Raw genomic sequence first — 26,366 nt, 5'->3', positions numbered from 1 at the left:
CATAGGTCTCTACTGTGGTTATGATCTGGGCTCAACTTGTGGGGACAGATTTTGGCCACAATTACGGTGGTGTGAAAGGAGCCTTGGTTTGACTTTTTGTTACGCCGAATATCTAAATGTAAGTCCTTGACAAGGACAAGGAGTGAGGGATACAACTGAGGGACAACTTAATCCCATAGAAAAACATTACAAATTGTCCTATAGTCAGAGGCACATTCACAACAGGTGTATATAAAACTGCACACACAGTATTTTTCTAGGCAGACAGAAGCCTACAGAGAAGCCTCTACACGCACCAAAGATACAAGATGTGCAACATTCTCCTCAGGTTTACTCAACACCTGGGAGAGTGAAGTGATCTAACAGGAGCAGCCGTAATGAGAGGCAAATGACAGGTCTCTCCATTTAATAGGTACCTTAGGCAAGCCACAATCATAACATTAGCGCACTAAATTAGAGAATCAACTCTTCTCACAAAGCTGAGCAATTTGTCTGTTTGACAGCCGTGACTCATAAAAGTCTCTCAAGTGTATTCCTGTTGCTGAAATATAGGTTAGTTGAGAGCAGCAGGACACACGTTCCAACATGGACGCACAGTTTTATTTTCTGAAATAAATCAGCTAAAATGAGTTGTTATAGGCAACCAAATGACTAAAGGGGGGACAATCAGGTTGGAGTAAGGCGCATCTAGCTGGCCGTGGACCTGAAAGGAACATGGGATGAAACTGTACGGTCTGCCTTATTATACTAGTGTTTATGCCTAATATAATTGTGTCTAATTGCAACAGAAAAAAACTGAATGCAGTTTTTTTACTGCACCAAACAGCACTTAGCGCCAAATAAATCTGGAAAATATAAACCGGTAACCACATAATGCGAAAAGAGTGGGTGTTCAAAGTAGTAAAAGAGGGTCTTATTATTTCACTCCACTTCCGATATGGACATCAAAAACTGTGTCTGAAAAACAAACATGGACGCCCAATGCTGGAAGAACTGTTACAGGAGCTGCAGATTGGTGGCAGACAGGGACTCCTTGCATCATTTTTATGTACGATTCAAGGACTCCTGTTCTGTGAAATGTGTGCAGTCCATGGGGTCAGATCAACATATAGGTTTGTTACCACAGGTGTTTGCAGCCAGCCCAAGGGCTCATTCATACATCAATATGTATCAATATGCATGTGATAGACCATAAAGGGTCAGTAGGCTATGTAGCTATTCGCATGTCCATTTTTTCCCACTGGCCCCCAGGAAAAAAAAAAAAATCATACTATTAGTTTCATGTTTGCAGACTGAATTAGATCAATGGATAGCATAGGGATGTATGGTTACAATACTAAAAAAAGGTTGTGGCAAATTCCAATACACCCTTTCCTTTATATTACCGATACTGGCAAGTGCAGTTCATTTCAACATTTTAATATACACGTCTGGTATAATTATTCCATTATTATAATTATCCAGTTACAAATTGAGACCTTTCAAGTTTAGTGTTTAATGGAGCTGGAAGCAGGGGTGGGCCAAGGGTGAGAATTATTACCACACGTTGTGTATTAGGTTGCTTTCCCAAGCTCCTAAACAAAATGTACAACAGTAACTAAGGTGATCCAAGGACATACTAACCCCAATCATTACTATTCTTGCTTATTCCTATGATCCTCTTAATATCTTCTATATGGAGGAAATACATTGACGCCCCGGAACAGTAAAGACGCTGGGACTGTCATTGTGCTTATAATGTGAGAAGCCGGGAAACCAACGTGCCTAAAATAATAACCACGGGCACCTTCCATTTTTAAGTCATTTCTATTTAGGTTAATGGATGAACATATCCCGTCTTTTCCTCTGGGAGCTGCCTGATGGAAGCTATCCGCCAGTTTCCTGTTACACCACAGCAAGCAGATACAGATATGAACGCTGCAAACCATATTCGATAACCTTACAGTCCTAATAATAGGGCACCATGTTTAACCTGTCTGGAGATTCAAGATACAAGCCAAAAAGGCAGGGGCAAATTTTATTTGTTACCTAAAATCTTTAGAAACTGAACTATTATCAGGCTTATTACAATATATTGTTATATTAAAAACACATACACATACTAGAAAATCCACTTATTTCATATAATTCAGTAAAATTTTCTACGAAAAACGGGGCATATTTAATCAAACTTGGAAAAAAGGAAAACTGTCTTTTCTGCCTTAAGTAACCAATCACAGCTTACCCTCCAGAGAAAAAAACGGCTTGGGCATGTTCAAGTTCAACTCGCCCAATCCTTTTCCTCTACCTTACATCGGTCAGGTCACCATAGACATTGGATAGCCAGCTTATTCAGTCAAAAATCACCCCCTCCAAAATCCAAACCTTCAATAGTGAAATAAAAAGTCATAAATTTAGGAATGCTTTCTTCACCTTGTGTCTCCACTCACTATCTATGGGAGTGATGGATATGGCCGAACCATTTAGGACACCCCTGTACTATAAAATGGAGCGGCAGGATGCACACTAGTTAGTGAGAATGGGAGTCCTGTTCTCAAGGATTGCTGGGGGTCTCTTTCTTGTGATCGGTGGCGGTCCCATCAAAACCTCAACAATTAGCTTTTATACAACTATTTAAGTTAAGAAGAGGGGGTAGAAGAAGCAAAGTGACAGATGAATGCAGAGTTCGATTATAGCCTGCATAAGAGCATGATAACTATTTACAACTATCTTATATTGGTGCAAAAAGTTTGAAAATGTCGAAAACCTGCATGTATAGATCGCTCTTGTGTTGAGTTAGTGGTCCTGCCGGTGACACACACATACATGACCCCTACAGTGTCCTTGCTTATTGGACAGATGTCCAGGTATTTGGCACGTTTACTCCCTCCCAGGGTCATTTATTATTGATAAACAGAATTGCTGTGTATTTAAAACATCGATGCTTATGTTAAGTTTCTTTCCCGGACGAGCTGCTGCACTCATCCATTTTTAAACAATTTGCTCCTTGGCTTCTAACCAGCTGTGAAAACAGTAACATCGAGGTACAAAACAGAGTAATGTTTCAGGCCCAGAACTCAATGTCAACCTCAAATGGTGAATGCCCTAATATAGCAACGACATTACAAGAAGCAAATGAGCTGTAAATTTTTGAAAAATCGCCCACGCACTCTGAATTTTTGGGAATTTGATGGAAAATTTAGAAGAAAAAAAAAGGAAAAAATGAGCCAACAAATTATATTCTAGAGGGGAATGAAACCAGATTAAGGAGTTATTTTCCTCATATAAAGAAGCAATGACTCCGAAAGCTCTGCATAGGAAGAGGAGTGTTTTTGGGAGCAGGCAAAATACAATCAGACAATAAGGAAATAGTCTCGTAATCTCTGTGACTTGTCAGTTTCACACAATTGTTACTGTTATCTCTTTACAGCTAGAGACTTATGTACTACACATGGTTGTGAAACCAAATAAATGCACATAAAACACTGGGATTGTGGGGAGCAGAGTGGGAGAAAGTTTAATTTTAAACTTGGCACAAAGGAAGATGGAAAAGTTTATATAAAGTCCTTGAGCCCTGATGAAAACAGGCTGCAATGTGAGCGCACTCAAGTGAGGAGAAGTGAAACATAAGGGTAGATCCAGCGTGTAGGACCGAACTTAACACGAGTATTACTTGCCCAAAACCGATCCTACAGGACTTTAATTTGAATATGGTCACTCGTACACACATCTCATCATAAAGTCTGAAGTTTTGATAAGTCTTTAAATAGATGTTAACAAGGACATGTTTCCGGGTGAAGAAATTCAGAGCCCCAGCAAATACATAGAAATAAAGCATAACATGCTGGCTTTCTACAGACACCAAGAGACGCATTATTACATTCAGAGGTCGCACTAACATGTTTCCAGAAGAGTAATAATACAGCCGGCCCCAGTCCCCCTGACCGGGCTATGGCCGACACCGGCCCGAGACCCCCCTGTGCTGGCAATGGCTAATGCCAGTTCCGACAGAGGCCTGTCATATTATTGCATTCAATAAGAGGTCACACCGACATTTTTCCAGCAGAGTATGTCCGGGTTATGGCTGACATCCCAGACCCTCCTGTCTCTGTTAATAGACAGATATTTATCCAAGAAATTGCATTTCAACCTACAGAGCATACTATGGGTGACACAGCCGTCATAATCCCCTATTGGGGCCTTGGCTACTACTGCCCCCTCCCTTCTCGGGCTACGGCTTCCTCATCCTCTAAAATCACCCAAAACCGGACAATGGGGGCCAATCTAGTGCTTAAAGAGGGTCTCACATCACTCTATAAATATGCCCATGTACCAGACTGGTGATGATCTAAAGGTCCATAGCTGAACCTGCATTAGGGGATTGGGGGGCTATTTCGGCATCATGAAGGAGGATACTTCTATTATATCTAAATACAGGCAGTCCCCGGGTTACATACAAGATAGGGTCCATAGGTTGTAGATCTGGACAAAAAATTTTTTTTGCCCCAGTGACAATTGGAATTTCAAAATTTTTTGCTGTAATTGGACCAGAGAGCACAGTGGGCAGAGGGGTCCATCTGTAACTATGGGTCGTCTGTAAGTCGGGTGTCCTTAAGTAGGGAACTGCCTGTATCATTCAAGTTTCTAACTCTTCTCTACCAATTTAAAGAAGATTTAATCATCCATTTTTGAACAATAGCCAACATGGCTTCACATTACAATCATCACCTGGCTTCTTCAACAAAAATGGGAACATTAACTGGTTCTCCAACTTCACACATGGCCCATTATACTTTAGGTAGAAATGTCCTTTAACCTGATAGACACGCATAAAGTTTGAAAACTTACACGCCTGATCCTTCCGGAGAAGGCAGAGCCTCTGACAATGTTGTAGACATGCTGGCCCGGTTATTAACTATCAGGAAATGTCTTCTCCATCTGGCCATAATTACCATACTGGATAAGTGATCAACAAGTTCCAATGAATGTCTTTTTTCTGTAATTACTTACACATCACAACGGGGTTAGGAAGCCAGCTGTAAAGTAAAAGAACTGCTGTATCCCAGGATGATTAGAAAAGCTCATTTTCTTCAATTAGAATCATTAAAGCAAGACATCTGTTCATATGTTACCATTAGCATGCCATGTAATGCAATCACCCCTTCCCGAAATATATATGTGCATCGGGTGTTTGCAAACAGAAATCTGCAAATAGCTTGTTTTGCACGGCAGAGCCGCTGTCAGGAACAGCCAGTATCTCGCGTCCATCTGGTAAATGAAATCTTTAGGGTGCTCAATTAAAACTTCTGTGTATGAGCTATAAATTGTTAACAGTGTACATGTGCCGGGGACCTGGGAACGGAATACAACGCGCCATTTAGAGCCAATATAATTTGCAAATGAGCTTCAAACTGTGTCATGTGGTTTATACAAGCCATTTGGTTTGATGAGAGTTTAATTGCCATTAAAACTTGGTTACCATTAAATGATTTGTATGGAGTCCTCCGGGTTGGTAAACAGCATTATGTTATTTACAGACAGAGTGAGCATCTGGGAAGAAATGGGTGCAATGCATGCCAGTAAACCTACGGCGCCTTTAATTATTACATTAGAAGAGTGCACAATATACAATGCACCACTTTACACAGCTATTCTGTGAGCTGTAAGCTACTCTACCGACCTAATTGGGTTGTATGCCTATACCTTGACCCAACGGTGAACCCCAATTCTTAAATTTTTCTTCTCTCCTTTGCAGAACTTCTCTCATGCTGCACCCATTCTGCAGAATCCACTGCCATGCATCAATACATACCCAAGTCCTTAAACTCTAATCCATGTCCCACGCAGACAATGGTCTTAAACTCACTGCACCCTATACATGAGACTGATTGATATGGGTCCATTATTATTACCCAGGACATTATTAGCACCTTTTACCTACTGAGCTAGCGATTTTCTTGTAGGAGTGCAGTCCTAGTCTACATCTGACTAGGACTACAATTGCCCTGTTCCTGCACTGCTTCCAGAGATCAAGAAGTAATTATTACATGTACTAGCTAACTGCTATCGATATCTTTAAAACTGTGACATCAAATTCCTTGGATTTGTTAAGGCAGGTAGACACCAGGGAAGACGTGACGTCAGCACCAGACTGGCTCTTGGAATAAAGAGCTCTGTTGGCATACGGCTGGGTCTGGGCTGTAGAATTACATTACATAAAATCTACTTGTGCCAGAAACTAAAGAGGTTGTGCGGTCCACAGCGCTCACCTGTTCAGACCCAGTGACTTTTCTGCTATGCCACGTACGGCCGGACAACTAGAGTTTGGTGTAGAAAGAAACACTGGTTGTTGTAGAGGCATGATAACGTCTTACAGTTTATAGATGTCACAAACCTTCCTACGTGACATGGGGGGGGGGGGCACTCTAAGTATGGAAAGAGGAAATCTGCTCTGCTATCCTATGTGTAACACTCCTTTACCCTGCACGGAGGTGAAGCTAGATAATATGTTTAATTGCAAAACGACGATAAATTACTTTGAGACTCAAGATCAATAGATTCTAATATTCTAATTACGTTTGTGACTTTCCAAAGAGACTGCCTTTCATCAGGCCTAGTTAATCACGTTATTCTACAGTCTGCTTTAGTACTAAGGGTCTTTGCACATGGGCGGTTTAGGTCGACAATCTAGTCCGGGCCAAACCCGGTAGAGCTGGGTAAATATAGCTGGCACACATTGGTTTGTAGATCCAAACTTGCCTGTGGGAAAAACCATTGAGAACGCTACATTTATAGCCAACCATATGTGGCTGTCAAACGTGTGTAAGGGTTCCCAAACACTAACGGGGAAGGTCATTCAAATGTAAAAAATTTTGTGCAGGCTAGACGACAATCTTATGCATTAGAGGGACAAATTATGGGAAAACAGTGTCATATGCCCAATCCTGTATTTACTAGCCACTGCTAGAGATACATAACTCCCCCTCTCCCCTCCAAGAGTCCACATGTGGATGAGCTTGCATCTGTCTGAAGAAGCCACAAGGAACAACTGTAGGCCAAATAAGCCTTCATCCTACAGCTACTGAAGTGTGTATGTCCTGCTTTCATTTTGGTTATGAGCATTTTTCTGACAAACTCTGAAAAAAAACACCCTAACAATATTTTTTTTCTATATTTCCATTGTACTGCCCTAATTCGGGACCAATGGATTGGGGTATGAAACAAAGATTACAATCTACCAAGTAGAAAACTCCTGCACTGCTCCACCAGGCATTGTAGAGGGAATCCATTTTACCTACATTATCAGACACAACCAACAGACAAGAGAGCCCTACTTTCTAACCAATAATGTCTTACTGTGATAAAATACATACAAAAAAAAAAAAAAACCATCCCTCGAATAGGATATAGTCCACATATTTATGCAATACACAATGTAAACAGATTATGGATGGTTTTAACCATCTAATATTAATAGGTCTCATCATCATCTTGGCCGACAAAGAGGTCAACATAGTATCCAGGTGATGTAACCCGAGTGAGTCATATACCGCAGATAGACACCGTGACACTTACCATAAACCTCTCCATACACAACTAGGCACAAATTGAAACATGTTACAAAGCTCATTGCAACAACATGCCTGTCTGCTAAATACAATGTACAAGTCAGCCAAAGCAGCAGATGCCGCAGAGTTTACATATGACACACACCTTACGAGGGCTGCGCGGCCGCAGAGCATGAATGCTGCATTCAGTCTGAATCAAATACATGTTATGAGTTGCCTCCGAGAATGACTCTTTATTTGGCACATTACTGAGAAGACATAGACCAACTTCTCCATTCTCAGTGCAGGATCAGTCATGAGACAATACTTTACAATGTCACCAGTACATCTCTTCCAAAAGGAATTTTGGTAACTCTGGTTTCGGGCCTGTGTCTCACCAGTCGGACTCATTCCTAATTCAAAGAGTGGCCTCCTAGGATCATTGGATAGCGCAGGAAGTGAAGTCCAGTGGAAAATAAAAGTGATGTCCACATCCGCAGAGGCCATTGATCGGATGAAGCTGGTCATGTGACCCCCGGAAGTGAAAGGAGCACAGAAACAAAGTTTTACTTTTTCCCGCCCTTCAAAATTATTTGGATTAGGGGAGACTCTTGTCAAGGACATTGATATTGTACATAGTTGTAATAGGATTTCTATACAGGTCCATGAGGCCTCAACCAGTCTCTGATCTCATATTATAGCATGTTGCACTGGACTCTACACTGTTGGTTCAGATATACACAGAGTGTAAATAGCTCTGTACATATGGAATCCAACAGAAGTTATATGACTTATACCGAAGAGAAATAAGGTTACATGCAAAGGGATAAGATGTGCACGTGGGTCCTAATGCACATACTTGATAGCAGAATATCTATGTATAATGATGTTATATGTCACTAAACTCCTGCCTAGTAACCACTATACAGGAGACATACTATGAGACGCACTATAACAGAGCAGGTTATTCATTAATGGCTGTTCCCTGTAGCGTCTCTCCCCCCACCGCTCCACGCTCACAGGAGAGCAGTCATTTACAGGCTCTTCTCCACTCTGCTGCAACCAACTTCTTCAAGAACTTCAGTAAAATGTAAAGTTTTATACATCCTGGCACATAATGTGCACCACCACCGGGGCCCCACGTGTCCTGAACTTTACCAGAACTACTTCTTTACATTCAACAAACTTTGCCTATTTAAAAGTTAAGACTTTATTTTCCCTTAAAAGAAAGACCATATACTCTGAAGAAATAAAGTCATTATTCTAAGAATAATTCTCTAAGAAACTGACGTGACGCTGTTCTGTCTTATGGCGGTCATATTGTTTGTGTCTAAAGACAAGGATTAAAAACAGCACCAAAATGTTTTGGGGGGTTACCAAAAGACTTCGAGGCACAGAGATGATACGATGACAGTATTCTGTATACAAATTTTACCATAAACTAATGGAAGCTAACAATATGCAATGAACATACCTTCGCCATTGAAGGCGTTTTTCCTCCATTATAAAGTTTTATGTCAATAACGCTCATTTCCAGGGTCAGGTAGTCGGTACAGATTATTAATTTAAACAAATTCCCTACAAAAGTCTACAATATATAGTACACACCTGAAGGTGAAGTTATAAATTATAACAAATTATAGTACAAACAGCTATCGGTGCCCTATGTATAACTAGCCATGCTCAAAACTAACAAAAATGCTCATCTAAGAAATATCATGAAATACTGGCATAGGAAAAGTCACTTCTGATAAAATCAAAGTCCTCCAGATCATCATATAAGTAAGAAATTAAAAAATAAGCTGGAATAGTATTGATGGGAATAGCACAAGTAAGGCCATGCAATATGTGAAAGGTTCATAGATCTACATTCCTTCTACTGGCATAAAGTTCAGTAGCTTTGTCGGACAAGTCAGAGGTATGCAGAGATTTCTTTTGGATCTTCACATTCTCTGCATTTTAACCTAAAGGCGTTGGCAGATAAATAGAAAGACAGGTGGATAAAATATGCCCAAAATGGATTTCATGTTCCTCCAGGATTCAGAATAGGTTCCCTCCCCAGAAAATAGGCTACATACACACACTAATGGTCAGATTTTGGAAATTTTCGGGATTTGCGCAGCTCTGACAGCTATTAAGAAAGGGATTGGGACGCACGCGATCGGATTTTGGCGCATAGGCGCCGGCTTTCATGTGAAATAAGGGGACGGGCTGTTGGACGATCCGACTGATTCGGACTGAGCGCGGGATTTAATATTCAAATTGAGTCGCAACCAATGCGCTTACATGCACCGGGAAGAAGATGGTGAACTCTGTTGCACCTGAGAGGGGAAGCGACACATGCAGGAATTTGGGCGTACGATCTTTGTGAATCGCGGCACAGTGCATTGAGGTCAGACAATGCACTTTGGGTGAACTCTGTCGGCCGGCAACGGCACCATCAATAGGCTTATACACGTGGCTATGGTTTCCACGACCTGGTGTATAAGCCAACTGCCCAAGCCTCACCAGGAAGTATTTTTCTGTTATGATCGGTGAAGGAGCGGACCTCACACACCAATGAAGCACTAGCAGCAAATGGACCACGGACCCAAGATTTAGAGCCAAATATTGCAAACTTTCTATCGAGTCCCTTAAGCCTCTGGGACCAGCGTGCTTTGAAACATGAAATGCACCATATTAATACATTTGTTTTACAAAAAAAAGCAAACAATGCCTCACTTGTGGGTCGGTAAGATGCCAAGTAAAAATTGCTGATTATAATTCAAATCAAGTATCTAAGACTAATGTCTCATATACATTTCACCTCCCACAAAGTCAAAGCATGTCACGGCATGTTGTTTAGTTACCTTGTTGGTAGCTGTAGCGCTGGATCCAGGCACCACAGGCACGTTGGTCACTTGTACAGACAAGTAATTGTTGTCTATTAGTGGCCAAGCTCCCTCCACCTTGCAAGTCTGAAAGTGATCTTTAAAAGTTCTGAGATGGGGATCTCCAAACAAGCCACAAAAGAGGTAATTGGGCTGAGGCTTCTCTCCAGCCCCTGGTTCTCTTGCTGTCACCTTGCTGTGAAAGTTACAATGGTCATTTGAAAGTTCTGGGTTTGTAGAAGATGTTGGACCATCCTTCGAGCAGTTGCGTTGAGTCATAAGATCACTGATCCCCAGCACTGCAGAATGGTATACTAAGTTTCCACGACAAGCCTTAGAAGTCCTCTGTGTGCAGCCATCATAGGCCCGCAATGCTTTACAAAATTCAGAGTCAAAACCATCACTCCCCGAATTGAGATGTGACGTTAGAGACACAAAGTCTGTGGTGCACTTCTGAATGCGGCATTGGGTTTGCTGCTGGCTGTAACCTGTTAGAGAAGAAATATATAGAGAAATTATAAACATGTTGTGTACAGACCACAACTGAACAGATTTCATAGAATGGAATAAAACATATTTTAATCTCAACATTGGGCCCCATTGTCCACATATCTAGTAGAAAGTGGCATGAAATGTGCCATGAAGGGGAGGGGGTCAAAAATTCTTGAACCAGCACACCTCATACTTTGTTCTCACAGGAGAAAAGCTACTTCCAAAGGTGACTGGTAGTCACTTACTCCTTACTCCAAATATGCATCCAAAATATGCCATGATAACTGTATATGTTATTTGAGAAGATTGGCTTTACGTGGTTATTCTTCCAACATCTTAAGTGTATTGGTGTCTGAAAAAAATGATTAACATGTACTGATGAAGATGTACTGCTTGATTATATAATAGCCTATTGGATGCGTTATGCATTTTATGTCAATAAAGTAGAATTAAAAAACAAAATTCTTTTTTTTAAAAAGGAGCCTGCATTCGGAAAAACTGCTAATAATCGCAATATGTAGGTCACATATAAAAATATAAATCATTCTTTTCAGCACATACACACAAGGAACCTAAGATTTATTAAAAATTACCGCAACTACTTCAGAAAAAATATGCATATACACAAAATGATGGTCATTACTGAGACACATTATGGTATGGTCTGATGTTATCTATAAATCAGTGTGGTACAAAAGAAAAACCCAGACTAGCCGTTGGAAGAGAAGAATGCTACTAAACATACATTCTTTGTGGCTATTAGGTTTGACCACCCCGATGTTACTTTACAGCCTGGGAAACCCTGCCAGGAAAACACAGGTGGTAAGCTAATATTGCAATCCATGTACATACAGCGGAAGAAAAAAAAATGAATATCAAATTTCAGACTACGCAAACGAAAATTCTAGCTCCACTTCTCACAGACAGAACAATCTAGTTCTCCAGCCTGGAGCAAATCAAATTTCAAGCCTGCTCTGCCTCTCACAAGACGTCTCGGAAGACAAACAACGTATGCCGCAGTCAGACAAGATACATTTGTAGCCTGTCACTTCTTCAAAGGTCACAAAAAAATCCAAACAAACAGTCTGGCCACAGAGCGGGCCTCCCCTGACTAAATGAGGGCTTTCCTCCTCTGGAAAATTGGACCTCAGGGAGAGCTGCTCATTTTGGCTACAAAGATTCCAGAGCTGAGAAATATCACTTAGATCTTGTCACATTCTGAGAAATCCGAGATGTTAAAAAAAAAAAAAAGTCACAAATTCCACCTCCTTTAAACAATGAATATTTGATGGAATATTTGTCATGAGTAAAATAAGGTCACAGTGAACTTTAATGAGTCTGTTGTCTGCGATTCTAGTCCTGGCAGTGCATAGTAGAGTCTGAAAGCCCTATATTACTGCTCCATGACCAAAATACACCCCACGCTGTAGGAGCAGAAATCTGCCGCCCGCCTTCCATTATTTATTAAAGTAGGAAACAAAGTGGGAAAAATGGAGGCCAAGATCTGATTTTAAGGAGCGCTGTTACTGGAGATCACAGAACAGAGAATATGTGGACATTTCTACTGAGATAGAAAATCTTTTTGCTATGAATAAGCTAAAAGCTGCGCCCACACGTGGCGTTTACATTGCTTTTTGAAACGCAATACAACAACGGAGGAGAGGAGATTGCACTAATTACATGTCTGTTAACATTGCATTAACTGTCGCAGATGTTAACACATCTGTTAACATTGTGTTCATAAACATGTGTTAACATTGCATTCTGTAACTAGGAATGTAATTAGGCAAATATTATCTCCTTTTCTGTTGTATTGCGTTTCAAAATGCAATGTAAACGCTACATGTGGGCGCAGCCTAACATTTTCTGGAGAAAAGCCACACAGGATTGTTCGGCGAATTATTTCAGTTTTTTTTTACCCAAAGCTGCTCATCTTATTCCACTATTCTGGGGGTATTATAAAACAGGTGGGAAAAAAGTACATAATCTGCATCCCAAAATACAAACTGAGAAACATTTTGAGCCTTTGAATTAAAGGAAACCTACCATTTGATTTGATGCATTATGAAGCAAACATACCTGAAGAATGCTGTAGCTACACTAATGCAGAAACATATTTTGGTTAATCCCCGTTTTATAACAATTATAAGATCATGATAATGAAGCTCGGTTGCTTCTGTGCCTGTGCTCAGCGCTTTTTCTAGCACATAAATTATTCACTTCTCACGGGATGATGTAATCCCTGGGTTGTGCCTGAAGGCAGAATAATCAATTGCTGCACCATCCCCCAGCTGCTGTGTATGATTGATCCAGCTCAGGTTGATTAGTCATGTCTTGACTAAGCTCCATGTGTAATGACAAGCTCCGTGTGTAATGTGTTTATGTAAGCAGCCAGCCTCAGCCAGCTTTCCCAAGATCCTGAATGTTATAATTGTTTTTTCAGCAAAACCACTCAACTCAGGCATTAACCAAGATATAATCCTGCATCAGTGTAGCTACAGTATTCTCAAGGTATGTATGGTTCATAATGTATTAAATCAAATGGTCGGTTTCCTTTAAAGTGAATAAAAATATTGATGAACTATATTTGGGATAGATCATAGGATCAGTGAGAGTTCAAAAACTGCAGACCCCCAGGGATCAGCTGCTCAAAGTGACAGCTGAACTCCACTTACCAAGGCTGAGATCAGATCCATTATTCTCATAGCCTGGTTAAAGCTCAGTTTTATTACAGGGAATGGGGATAACCTGTAATTACAAGTAAAATCACTACCATTTTCCTCCAAAAATAAGGCAGGGTCTCATATTAATTTTTGCTCCTAAATGCTGCCTTCAGATGACAGGTTGGAGGGGGCACATTTGAAACAGCTATAATGTCTGTATCCAGGTACCTAGATATACTGTTCTGGTGTCATTTTAAAGAGTCTTACTAGAAAGTTAAACTGTGCAATAGACACTGGATTCATCTTTGATTTATTATATCAGAGTGCATCACTTTATGTATATCATTTAGTGTTTTGGTGAATATAGTTTGTAGTTATTAATTTGTAGTACCCCGTTTACATATCATGGAAGGTGCCTGTCCCTTTCTTACTTTTTGATTAAATTATGTGAATCCTTAGAGTTTGCAGAATGGAATTAATGGTACTCTATAAAAAAAATTGTAATTTTATTTACATATGCCCCAAATGGGATGCACAGGAATATTTGGCAAAGATGGACACGGTAGGTTAGAAGGGTCTTCCTATAGAAAAGGTTCCCATTCCTGCAAATAGGTTTTACCTCATTGCTCCTGTACACCCTGTGCTGCCTACACCCAGAAATATCCATTATTCATAAATTTATAATGACAGCACATACTTTGGTCAAACCGGGTGCCTAATAGGAAAGGAAAAAAACACTTGACAGAATGCCAGAGCAATGCTTAGTAAAACAAGTCTGGGGACCCGGCCAAGAACAGCCATGAAGTGTATGAGTAAGCAGCCTACGCTCCATTCAATCTTCATTCAGGAAATGCAAGCATTGCTTTGTTGAAATAAGAAGCCTTTACCTGGCATTTGGATAAGATTACACGTAGGTAATGCTCTGCGTTGATTTACAGTTCCAGTTTGGGTTTGTATCCTCAATGCTACCTGGCTGGCATCATAGACACAGCTATGCAATAAAAATACTTTTTTTTTAACTTAGGCTGGGCTTACACCTTACAATTACATGACAATTAGACTGTCAACCAAATTATTTATCATAGAGACAATTACCAGTATAGCCCTTTATATACCAGGGATTTATTTCTAGGAGGGAAACAAGTGATCAGGAAACAAATAAAAAGTAAAATAAATAACACTGTTATTCCTCATGTGGAGCTATTGTGAAGGACATGACCAAGGGGTTTTCCCCAAGTCATTACATGCAAGCAATGAGGGAACCAACAGAGTTAAAGGGATTGGCTACTCTTTTACATAAATTGCCCATGTGTCTTTACTGCTTTAAAAATAAACCCCGAATGTTCATCAAGTGATTCAGCAGTCCTGCTACTTATTTTACTGCTGTCTGCAAACTTTCTGTGATTCTTGGTTTACATATCTGTTCACTAATGAATTGGAGGAGTTGCAGCAGAAGATTATAAATCATCCTGCATTCTCCACCTCCCCTCCATGTGTCTGTCAAAGAAAGAGGGAGAGAAAAAAAAGAGACACAGTGGGTGACGCCATAAGGACAGGCGGAAGGAGTAAGACACAGGAAGTTCTGTATATATGCAAAAAGCAGGACGGTGAAAACAGGGAGAGACTGAAGCTCTCAAAGGAGGCAAAGGTACAGGTATATATACAAGCAGAGTCATATCTAATGGTGGAGATTTATTGAAAAGTGGCCAACTCTTAAGAAAAAGCTGGTGCAAAACACGTTTTGGGGTGACACAGTCTCCTCACTGGTCTGTAGACATGTTTTATTAATCTGGATGGTTTGCTTGAATTGTGCATTAACCTTTGCAAGTGCTCAGCTGTTACCATATGCTTTGGATTCAAACTTTTCACTAAACATATACATATTTGTGTTATACATTGTGTGGATTCTATGCTAGCATTTATAAAATGACCATTTCTTCGGGATGTGCTCATTTCCCAAGTTCCCTGATACCTCCAATTTTTTAGATTTTGTATGTATACAATTGTGTGTGTTCTATATAGATTGTTATATTTTATTAAAGGACACCTGTCATCAGGTCTGTGTCACTTGTCCTGTCACTACTACCTGTTGGAGCAGCTCACAAGGATCCCATCCCAGCCTTTATCTAGTTATTTCATACATTATTCATTGTAAAATCATCTATTCTTTATCATGTAAATGAGGCTGGTCACATGGTCAGAGGCAGTGATGTCACCCCTGTTACCCCTCCCCTCTCCTCCCCCTGCTCATGTCTGTGTGTAATGTATAGTAAAGCATGGCTAGTGTGTGTGCTGCATCTGCTGACATGCTGCATCCTCCTAATATACAGGTGAGAGACACAGACATCAGCTACACATGAATCTGACATGTTCTGCTGTAACATGGCTGCCTGGAGCTGCTGTATCTCTCCTATACACACACAGACATGCACACACAGGCTGCAGAGGGCGTGGCCACCAGCACCAGGAAGCACATCATTATACAGCCTCACATCATTATACAGGCTGTCAGTCATGCACTGGGGGTGTGGCTGTGCCTCCCACTCATGAATAGAGTGGACAGCTTGAATATGCTAATGCTTCATTGGACATTTCACAGGTCATTTGCATACAGCTTTAGGACCTCATTGCTTAAGTTTACAGGCATGTAGAGGGACAATGAAGGGATAGAGGCAATGCTCTCTAATGGCAGTTTATGAAAATATATTTAGTTTAGGGGGGTTATTTTGCATGACGGGTTCTCTTTAAAGAAGGTCAGGTCTTTTTTATAGGTTGTCATGTCATGGCTCGTTATAATACAGAGCTGTGTGATATAACGAGCCGTGCACCTTTGCGATATCACATGACCAGGGACCAGGTAAAATCCACAGCAAGTAAACAATGAAGTTTCCTATTGGATATCAACAAGCAGAGATTTCGAAAACCATGAGGAACGTATACCGAAAGTATATTGGAAAACTGTATAACTTCATTATACAACAAATAACATTTAAAGAAAATCTACCATTTGATTTGATGCTTTATGAAGCAAACATACATTGAGAATGCTGTAGCTACACTGATGCAGAATCATATCTTGGTTAATCCCTGTGCTGAGTGGTTTTGCTGAAAAACCACAATTATAAATTTATGATAATTAAGCTCTGTGGCCTCTGTGCTGGGGCTCCGCACTTCTCCTCATAATTAAGTATGCACTGCTCGAGAGAATGATGTAATTACTGTGTTGTGCCAGACAGGCAGACCAATCAATCGCTGCACCATCCCCCAGCTGCTGTGAATGAGCGATCCAACTCAGGTTGATTAGTTCTGTCTGGACAGTTCAGGAAGCTCCGTGTAACATGCAAGCTGAAGGCAATCCAGCGTTACCAAGATCCTGAATGTTATTATTGCTTTTTCAGCAAAACCCCCCAGCTCAGGGATTAAACAAGATTTGTTTCTGCATCAATGTAGCTACAGCATTCTCAAGGTATGTTTGCTTCATAATGCATGAAATCAAATAGTAGATGCTGAAGCTGGACAACCCCTTTAAGTATCCAATATTGCTACCCACACAGGATAAATGATCCTTTGTCTCCAAAACTTTGAATGATGAAGAATCTGTGAGGGTAGAGTTTATCTGCATTTGTTATTTTATGACATTCTATGCCGATTTTAGAACTCCTTTTACCCATCTGCTTGGCACCAGCACAACTAACTCTTCACACATCTGCTTTTCTTCTTTTTAGACGGATGCTACCACTCCATTACATGTATATAGAAAGGAGGAGAGTGCTGGACTATCTTCATCTCATACCATCCATCCACTTGTACATAGGACAACTGTTACCCTTTCCTTGAGGTCCCAGCCCTGAGACTCTCAGCAGTGACCTCTGAAAAAGTAATATGTTACCATCCAGAGAAAGTGCTTTTCCACCCGTTATGACTGCTGACATTTTTCGGATAAATCAAATTTGGAACCCGACATTTGTGCTTTGATGTTGAGAAGATGAGTATCACACATGTTCTAAGAGCCATACTAACAGGAAAGCCACAAAAACCCATTAACATCGCATGCAATTCTATGCCCATGTGATGCCACGTGCAGTCAATTATGTTCCGTCACACTAGACATTACTAAAACGAATGATAACACTTCTTAGCGCGGAGGTGAAATGATGACTTTGTCTTATCTAGACGTGCTGAGCATCAATCTTCCTAAAGGTTGTGGTGTTATACATCATATCATACATTCTCGTGATTCCTGGGATAGATTGCACCTACTAATGGAATTCTGCTTTTAAAATGTGCATTTTGGCCATAGGAGATGAGACTAATGGTTTGTTTGTTGGGCATTTTCTGAGTGACAATGTGGTGAATGTGAAATAAACACCACACATTACCTAACACAAAGAGCTTCTAAATGGCTGAGAGCCGACCCATAATTCTATTATTTTATCTATTCTAATCAGTATTGGGAGAGTATGCCTGGAAGCGGCATGGTGCCATCTACAGTGTTTAAGTATTGGTAACGTTTATTTCGAGAATAGGATATTATTCCATATTGTTAACATATTCAAAAAGAATCATTAGTCACTGTCTACTTTCAGAGGATAAGAATCTGTCCTGGTCACTGCGTGTTCAAGATTTAATACATGTACTATAATGGACCACTATTTGTGAACCAGATTTGTGAACAGGATGTGGTAATGAATATTGACTGGTTTTGCAACAATGCAGCGTACAACCTAGGTTGGGTTAGTATATTACCGTAAAATTTCAGTAAATTTTCTTCTTAAAGTGCAACTGTATGTTTTTGCTAGAACTGCATTTGCTGAAAACTAACATTTTTCCAATATACATGATTTACCATATTGCAGCAGTTTCTCTGCTAATCCTCTGCTATCATCCTAGGTCTCAGTCCTCTCCGGTCAGCTTGGCATTCTGGTTTCTAAGAAGAATCCATAGGAGGAAACAGGAGATGCAGTCTGGGAACTGAGGGGTCTCATAAGGGTGAGGTATGGGGCTATACACTGTGCTAGTTCTGGTCCCTGCGTACACTCTGCTCTAATATTCCTACACTCAGGCCACCACCTCTCCTGCAGCTGATCAGTTTAATAAAGAATCTATTAGCATTTCCTGCCACCACCAACTTCTCTCTAGGCTTAAACAAATCTATGGTTGGGTCCATGAAGAAAACAGTATAGAATCAGCACAGCAGTCGGATACATTGGATGAAGGCTATTTATTGCTGTGTGCTATGTCTCCTCCCTTCTCTGTACTCCCCAACCACCAATGTCCTGACTGATAAATCCATCTTAGTATGTAGTCCGTATGGCTGTAATAAATTTTTGGTCTGTGTAACAGTGCATAGGTGTATAATTTGTGTGCTAGACAAGAGAGCACAGCCTTATTGGAAGTGAGGGAAGCTGATCTGGCCTCAGGGCCCTTAGTTGATAGCAGAGGAAGATTCTAAAATGTGGTGTAGCCATATTTAGAAGAAATGTAAAAACCTGAAATAAATTCAAACCAACGACAGCAATAAGTGTTAATATATAATGCAAAGGGCAAAGTTGCATTTAACATAATGGGGCTCATTTACTAAGGGTCCAAGGACCGCACAATCGTTGGAATATCCAACGATTTCTGATGTGCGCCGCATTTAGAAGGGCTTTTTGTCGCCCGCGAGCAGACTTTGGCGCGCCGGCTTTCACGTGACACAAATCGGGGGGCAGGCAGTCGGACAACCCGCGGGATTTAACATTCAAAATCATGTCGCAAGCCCAGCACTTACATGCCCCGGGAAGAAGAAGGTGATCTCCAGGGGACCTGAGCGGGGAAGCGTCACCTCCAGGAAATTGGACGCACGATCTTAGTGAATTGCGGCAGCTCCAAATCTTCATTGGACAACGAACCCAGGGATCGTGACAGGACGGGTAAGTAAATGTGCCACAATATATTCACACGCAGCAAAGAAATGTGTGGATGAGAAGCAATATTTATATATTCATATATTTTCTATTTATCATTTCATAGAAGTTTTGACCGAATTGAATAACAGTTGTGCAACTGAACTATTAGTTCTGATGGTCTCTGTTGAGCTTCCAAGAATGGAGCATGTGGAGTACAGCTCATACAAAGTCTATGAGTCAGTAAACTGCTCAACTCTCCAAGGTTAGTTCAGCAGAGCCAATCAGAACTAAAGATGCCTAACCCTTAGCTAGAAGCCAGATCAGACTACACATAATGGGGCAGATTTATCAAGTGTCTGAAAGTCAGAATATTTCTAGTTGCCCATGGAAACCAATCACGGCTCAGCTTTCATTTTACCAGCGCTCATGATTATTTTAAAGGGGGGCTGTGATTGGTTGCCACGGGCAACTAGAAATATTCTGACTTTCAGACACTTGATAAATCTTCCCCAATGTGTTTGTTACCATGGAGTCACAGTTAAAAACCTGTAGGATTTTTTTTATTTTTTTTATTAAGCCTATCTGCATTTGGGTCTACACACAACAGACCGGAGGTCTATTTGTGAACCATGTGTCATCAGAGCGCGAGATCTGCTTACACGCCGATTGCATAGAAAAGACCATCTAAGCTACAAACATGGGCAGGAATAGGACGTTAAAATTGAAGCTCCTGCAGTCAGTCCATACAAGGGGTCGTGTGCACGAGCCGATAGAAATTTATTTGTACGTTTGTGGAATTAGTCTGCGAAACTACTTACCATAATTTAAGACACATTGGGTTAAGGGGATTAATATCTTATGGGTAAATATTTATGCACTGCTCATTACAGACAAAAAAATAAAATAAAACTACCGTACATCGAGGACAGGAATTCCACACTTTTTCTGCTGGCACCAAATCACTTTCTTTTGTTTTAATGGTATTAGGACTTTCCCATTATGGCTTCTTAGTGTAGATCTACACAAATGATGGATGGGAATCAGAAGCTGGTTCTTGCCGGGGTACCAGGCCTTAATATCTGAGATATATTATGCTGTGGTCCGCAATGCAAAGGAAGCTAGCAATAAATAATGCAAAGCTAAATAGAGTCCAAAGGAAGTGGCTGTCACTAGGAGAATATTTATGGCATATGCAAATCAGCTTTTCTTTACTTATTCATATTCCTTAACAAACATTTCTGTATAAAGTTCTCTCAGGCTACTGAAATGTAATAGCAAAGAGCTTTATTAAACTTTGCTGACATAACTTAAAGGGGTATTCCAGTTACAATATTGACGGAATATCCGTTGGGTATTTAGTAAGGAATAACAGCTAACCCTTCACCCAAAATCAACTGACACAATCTGCTGTACCCCAATATTTGTGCCTGGAAATGTAGCTCAGTACACATAAAATGAATGGACACAAGATGCAATACCAGGCAAAGCCACCAACAATAGTGTAGAACTCTGTCAGACAAAGAGAGAGGATGCTCTGCTCGCCATGTCAGACCTCAAGGATATGATAACGATGACCTAGTCCTGAGAGTGCGGTCACATGTACCACTTTAATTCTGTTTATAAACTAAATAAAAGTGCGCAGGGGTGTTCCATGGCCCAATCACATATGCACTTGGGTACTTGTTACTGTTTAAATGCGTTTACATAGAAAAGATGTGTTTCTAATCTGAATCAAAGCGGTACGTGTCCTGGTGCTTGCGTTTTAAACTGCACGCATTTTTCATGTTAACATGCGTTTGGTGGCTTTGAAAGCGTTTTTCTTCATAGCTGGAAGTGTAAGCAGCTTTGGTAACATTTTCACAGCTTCTTACACTTCCAGCAATGAAGAAAAACGCTTTCTAACCAAGCACACATCAACAACAAAAAATATTATACTTCTAACATGACAATAACACTGATGATTATATTATAGATTTATCCTTCCTTACATCCCATACATTTCTTGGTTAAACTTGAAAATTTGTCTTTTTCCACCATAGTAAATATGTAATTTGTAAAGGCCCTTTGCCTCAGTGGACTCAAAGCACCCTTAAAAGGGACAATACACACTAGGTGGCTGACAATTTTACACTGGATGTGGCCAACTTCTACCAATCAGAGATACCAGCTAAAGCCCCACGACATAATAAATTAATATGGGCTAACTACCTAATCCTTACAACTCTCTCGATAGTAGAGAACTGAGGGAAACATGAATTGGGAAACTTAGGGAGATAAGGACTAGGAGAGTTGTAATTCCAATTGGCCCAATCTTTATCTCCCCCTGCAATCAAGGTAAAGTTGGGAGGCCATATACATATTAGATATTGCACTAAATCGCCCCAAATTGTTGGATTTGATGAGCTTAAGGGTGATGCCACATGTCGCGTTTTAAAGCATGCATTTTCAGTCCGTTTAAAAACACACGCGTTTTTGAATGTTTATCATGTCCAAATGGACTTGTTATAAAATGGTCCAAAAAAAGAGACGTGTGGCATCACCCTAAGGGTGATGTCGGACGTGCCGCTTTGTCTGCGTTTGCAAACGCAAACAAAGCCGCACCTACAGGTGCGTCAATTTAATGCAAAACACCGGCGGCTCGTTCCCGACCGCACGCGTTTCCATAGAAATGCCGATGCGATCGGGCCATGGGCCGCCCCGGGGATTGCGGCTTTGTTTGCGTTTGCAAACGCAGACAAAGCGGCACGTCTGACATCAACCTGAGGGTAATGCCACACATGGCATTTTGAACCTGCTTTTAAGCAGTCTGTCCAAAAAGGCATCCATTTTTGACAGGTTTTAACAAATTTCTTTATTAAAACTGGTCAAAAACGGATGCGTTCTCAAAAGAATGCATGCATTTTTGAACGGACTGCTTAAAAACGGACCAAAAAACATGTTCAAAACACCATGTGTGGCATCACCCTTACATGTGTGAGAAGGTGGCAAGACGGCACCAGACACCCTGATGGTGGGTTATCTGCCCTGGGAACAAAGGATCGGGCGCTGAATTTCAACATGTCCAATCCATCCCCCTGATGAGGGGGTGATGGAGAGCTGGAAGGATGCATGATGGGCAGACAGAACCGATAGAAACAACGGGCGCAGATGCTGTGCCTTCATGTGAGGGGGGCCTGCAGGCATAAGTGAATGTTATAGAACAAAGTCCTTTACGATGACAAAGCTATTATGTCATCCCACCACTACTACTACAAGAACACTATCTACACATTGATCGTCACAAACTAGTAATCTGGGAGCTACCAATGCGGTTACTTAATAACTTGCTGATAGATATCCAGATGTAAACATTTAATAGATAATCAGGCTTTGTTGATCAGATTTAGATTACCGCCTCAACCTTTCCCCGGATAATCGCTGCAGGAATTATTCAAGGTAATGATCTTGAACAAAAGCACCTCTCAGCCATCCAGCCCCGTACAAACTGTTCAAATTAGTCACAAGCCACAAATATTAGGACGTTATGCAAAGGTCAAATCACATATGTGGACCCTGCATGTCTCAAAAACTCCAGTATGCAATCCTAACCTCTCCTGAGCAACTCTAACTTAACCATTCACTGCCAGAGGGGAGGAAGTAAGCTTGGGGATGTAATCCAATCTGCTCCTGGTGAATGGCTGCTGCAAACCACATATCATTGCACACATCAATTGTTACAATTACAGCCATAATTAGCTTCACAAAGCTTAGGAATAAAGAGTGGCAGCAATGCCTACCAGACCCTCCTGCCATGCCAATCCTGCACGTTTTGATAAGTGGGCATTGGGACACAAGTTTTGCAGGGGTTAATTTTTTCCGACTCCCATTCAGAGCAGAATCAGCACAAGGCTCCCCTTTCTCCTTGTAGGAGCTGGAAACCTGATCTCAGCCTGACTCTCTGCAAACACCAGGAAAGGAATTGGGGGGTGGGGGGAGACATCTGGATCATTACACACCATATACCTAACATGGATGACTTAACTCTTGCATGTCTGTGTCTAAGGGAAAGAAGATAACACGTAGGTGTACAGAAAGATTTGGGTAAACGGATCAGATTATTGTAGCCAGGCTGACATAGGGGATAATCAACCTGATGGTGATTCAAAAGAAAAGTAAATAAATGTAAACAATAAATATGAAACTATTATAGATTAAAAAATAAAAAGAGAGACCACACAATATTGCATATCATAATATATACATAACAAGCACACACAGTATTGGGAGGTGTCATCCCGGACTCTTGATGCAATGTGCCACCTTAGGGAGACCACAGATGCTTCACAGCAGAGATCTCACAGGGGACTATTTACTAGCTGTGAAAGTCAATGGGAACAGACATCCACACCTCTTCCAATCTACAGCACAAAGGACACAGATGCTCACACATCAGAGTAACCATGTGTCTGCCCAACACCTCAGTACCAAGGGGCACACGGGTCCTTGCAATGTCCTCCATAAAAAGGAGGGCCATGTTCATGTGAAAACACAATGCCACATCCTGTGCACCGATGACACCTCCGAGGCTCTTCATCACAATGTCCTGGCCATAAAGTGACAAGCCATTGTCCCCATGTTTGCACTCCTGACCGATAGGACAGACTGTCAGATATTCCCACACATAAAAGACACTTCTATGACAATGCCAATGACTTTGAACAATCCCATGCTTCTCACACAATACATCACTACATTTACAAGTGGGTAATATACTTCCATCATCTCTATGGGTCATCAATGAGAAGTGGTTATTTTGTCAGATGTGACCAAAGATAAAGGTTTATCAGACCAGCATTGACAGGACACTGAGTCACAACATATCCCCGAGCATCTGTCATCTAGGATAATGTGAAAACTTGTGCTATAATAGATACAATGTCCCCACAGATATTTCCTACACAAACGATATTAGTATCTCATAGTCATGAACTTATCTTTGTGTCTATGGCAGGGCTGGAGAACATCTAGAATCTAGAATCCTGGTGACAATTTTTTTTTAAGTTCCAAACTAAAAGCGTCAAATTAGGTATTAAATTGGGTTAACTCTTTCTTTGTTACGTTGTCCATTCTTGATCCTGGAAGTTCTAATGTTACAATAATTCACAGAAACAAAGGTCCAACTAGCTCTAATCTGAAGACAGTCCGCCAGCCAGTTACTCTCGAGAGCATATATTCTCATCAAACGATCTGCACAAGAGAAACATCTACAATGTTGGTGGCCTCAGCCCTGAGGAAGGTGACGTACAAGCTATGCCACTTTGTATATAACCTCACAACGTTGAATACGCTGGCGTTTCATCAATAAATAATTAGGATGAAAGGGGAAGTGGTCAATAGAGGCCTGAAGTAGAGGCAGGATGTGACTCCCGGAGAAGTGACCATCTTCATCTAGTGATGGAGGCTTCATCCTGTAGGAGAACCTGCAATTCCAGTGTCACCATCATTGTACAGTCTTCTGTCATGATTGGTCTACACAATGGAGAGCTGTATAACCATCACTACTACAGGTTATCTACTCCAGGCTCATCCACTCGCAGTGTCAAAGCCCTTTAGGGTTAATGACATATAATGACTCATTATTGTTACAACCACAACAGTCCTATAATAAATCACAGAATAGCCAACACTCCATCATCTACTGATCAAGTCAGAGCCAAGTCCATCACTAGCCGGACCAGGACCAACATTAATAAAAATACACATGAGTGGGTTGTAACTGAACTTTTTCATGGACCCAGGACATTATTGACCTAGATGACCAGTGAGGTACCAGATCCCCGAACCACAACTGATAAAACGTTAATTTGGCATTTAAGGGCTCATTACGGGCAGAATCCTGGCACCATGAGCGTGGTACCTTCCACCTGGGTATGGTCCAGTATTATTAAGAAGAGGTCTCAATATTGGCATCATGTGATAGAATTTCTGCAAGGTACCAGAGACATCTCTGTGATATGATCCGGTTCTGATATAACTGGTACCATTACAGCAAGGTTATTCCGGTTCTGTAGGAATAAGTCCTGTGTGGAGGGATAACTATTGGCAGTGAGTAGTCCCAGTGTCAGACATAGTTTCTGTTGCATGGCATCAGGGTTGGCATACTGTAATATTATTATTATACAATGACACCCCCCCCCCCCCCCCTCTGTATATGACAGCAGAGAGGTCCTTACCTGTGCCCCCCCAGAGGGCCAGCAGCAGCAGGAGGTGCAGGGGGCCCAGGGTGCGGCGGCGGTCAGCCCCGGGGCAGGAGAGTGCGGCCCTTCTCCCCATACCCATCCATCCAGGTCGCGGAGCCGGGCTCGGGGGCACAGCAGCGGGGAGGACGCGGATGCCGGGAGCCGGGCACAGCCGCTTTTTCTTCTTCCTTAACGATCGCGGGAAAGTTTCCGGGAGACACCAACAAGGAGGAAGAGACAAAGAGAAAGCGGAGAGGATGAGAGTCTGCACTGCCGGGACACACGGGACAGTCAGCGGGCGAGACCGGGACACAGCGGGGCACAGATCCCGGGAGCCTCCGCACTGAGCGCAGGACAGGGGCAGGAGCAGGAGGAGGGGGAGGAGCAGGGAGAGCACTGGGCGGAGCCTCACACCGCGCCGCTCCCTCCCCCTCCTCCGCCCTGTCCTCAACGCGCCCGCCCCGTACACACTCCCAACACCGGGAGGCCCCGGGAGCAGAGCACAGACAGCACAGCACTCACCACCGGGTGTAATATACAGACAGCACAGCACTCACCACCGGGTGTAATATACAGACAGCACAGCACTCACCACCGGGTGTAATATACAGACAGCACAGCACTCACCACCGGGTGTAATATACAGACAGCACAGCACCCAACACCGGGTGTAATATACAGACAGCACAGCACTCACCACCGGGTGTAA

The 26,366-nt window shown here is 41.6% G+C and overlaps 1 protein-coding gene across 2 annotated transcripts in view; it reads right to left on the bottom strand.

Annotated features, from left to right (window-relative positions):
- Positions 1–26,366, bottom strand: part of RGMB (repulsive guidance molecule BMP co-receptor b) — a 45,036-nt gene that overhangs the window by 5,281 nt on the left and 13,389 nt on the right. Inside the window, exons 3-4 of one of the 2 annotated variants that reach the window (XM_072139985.1) lie at positions 25,652–25,845; positions 10,376–10,884 (exon numbers count right to left, since the gene is read on the bottom strand). In XM_072139985.1, the coding sequence (XP_071996086.1) occupies positions 10,376–10,884; positions 25,652–25,845 (703 nt within the window). The remainder of the gene's footprint in view (positions 1–10,375; positions 10,885–25,651; positions 25,846–26,366) is intronic. The other variant, XM_072139994.1, reaches the window with a different exon arrangement.

The sequence above is a fragment of the Engystomops pustulosus genome, chromosome 1 (genome assembly GCF_040894005.1).
Source record: "Engystomops pustulosus chromosome 1, aEngPut4.maternal, whole genome shotgun sequence".
In the NCBI taxonomy this organism is placed as follows: Eukaryota; Metazoa; Chordata; class Amphibia; order Anura; family Leptodactylidae; genus Engystomops; species Engystomops pustulosus.
The sequence above is the reverse complement of the archived record's forward strand: the minus strand, read 5'-3'. Positions and strand labels throughout refer to the sequence as shown.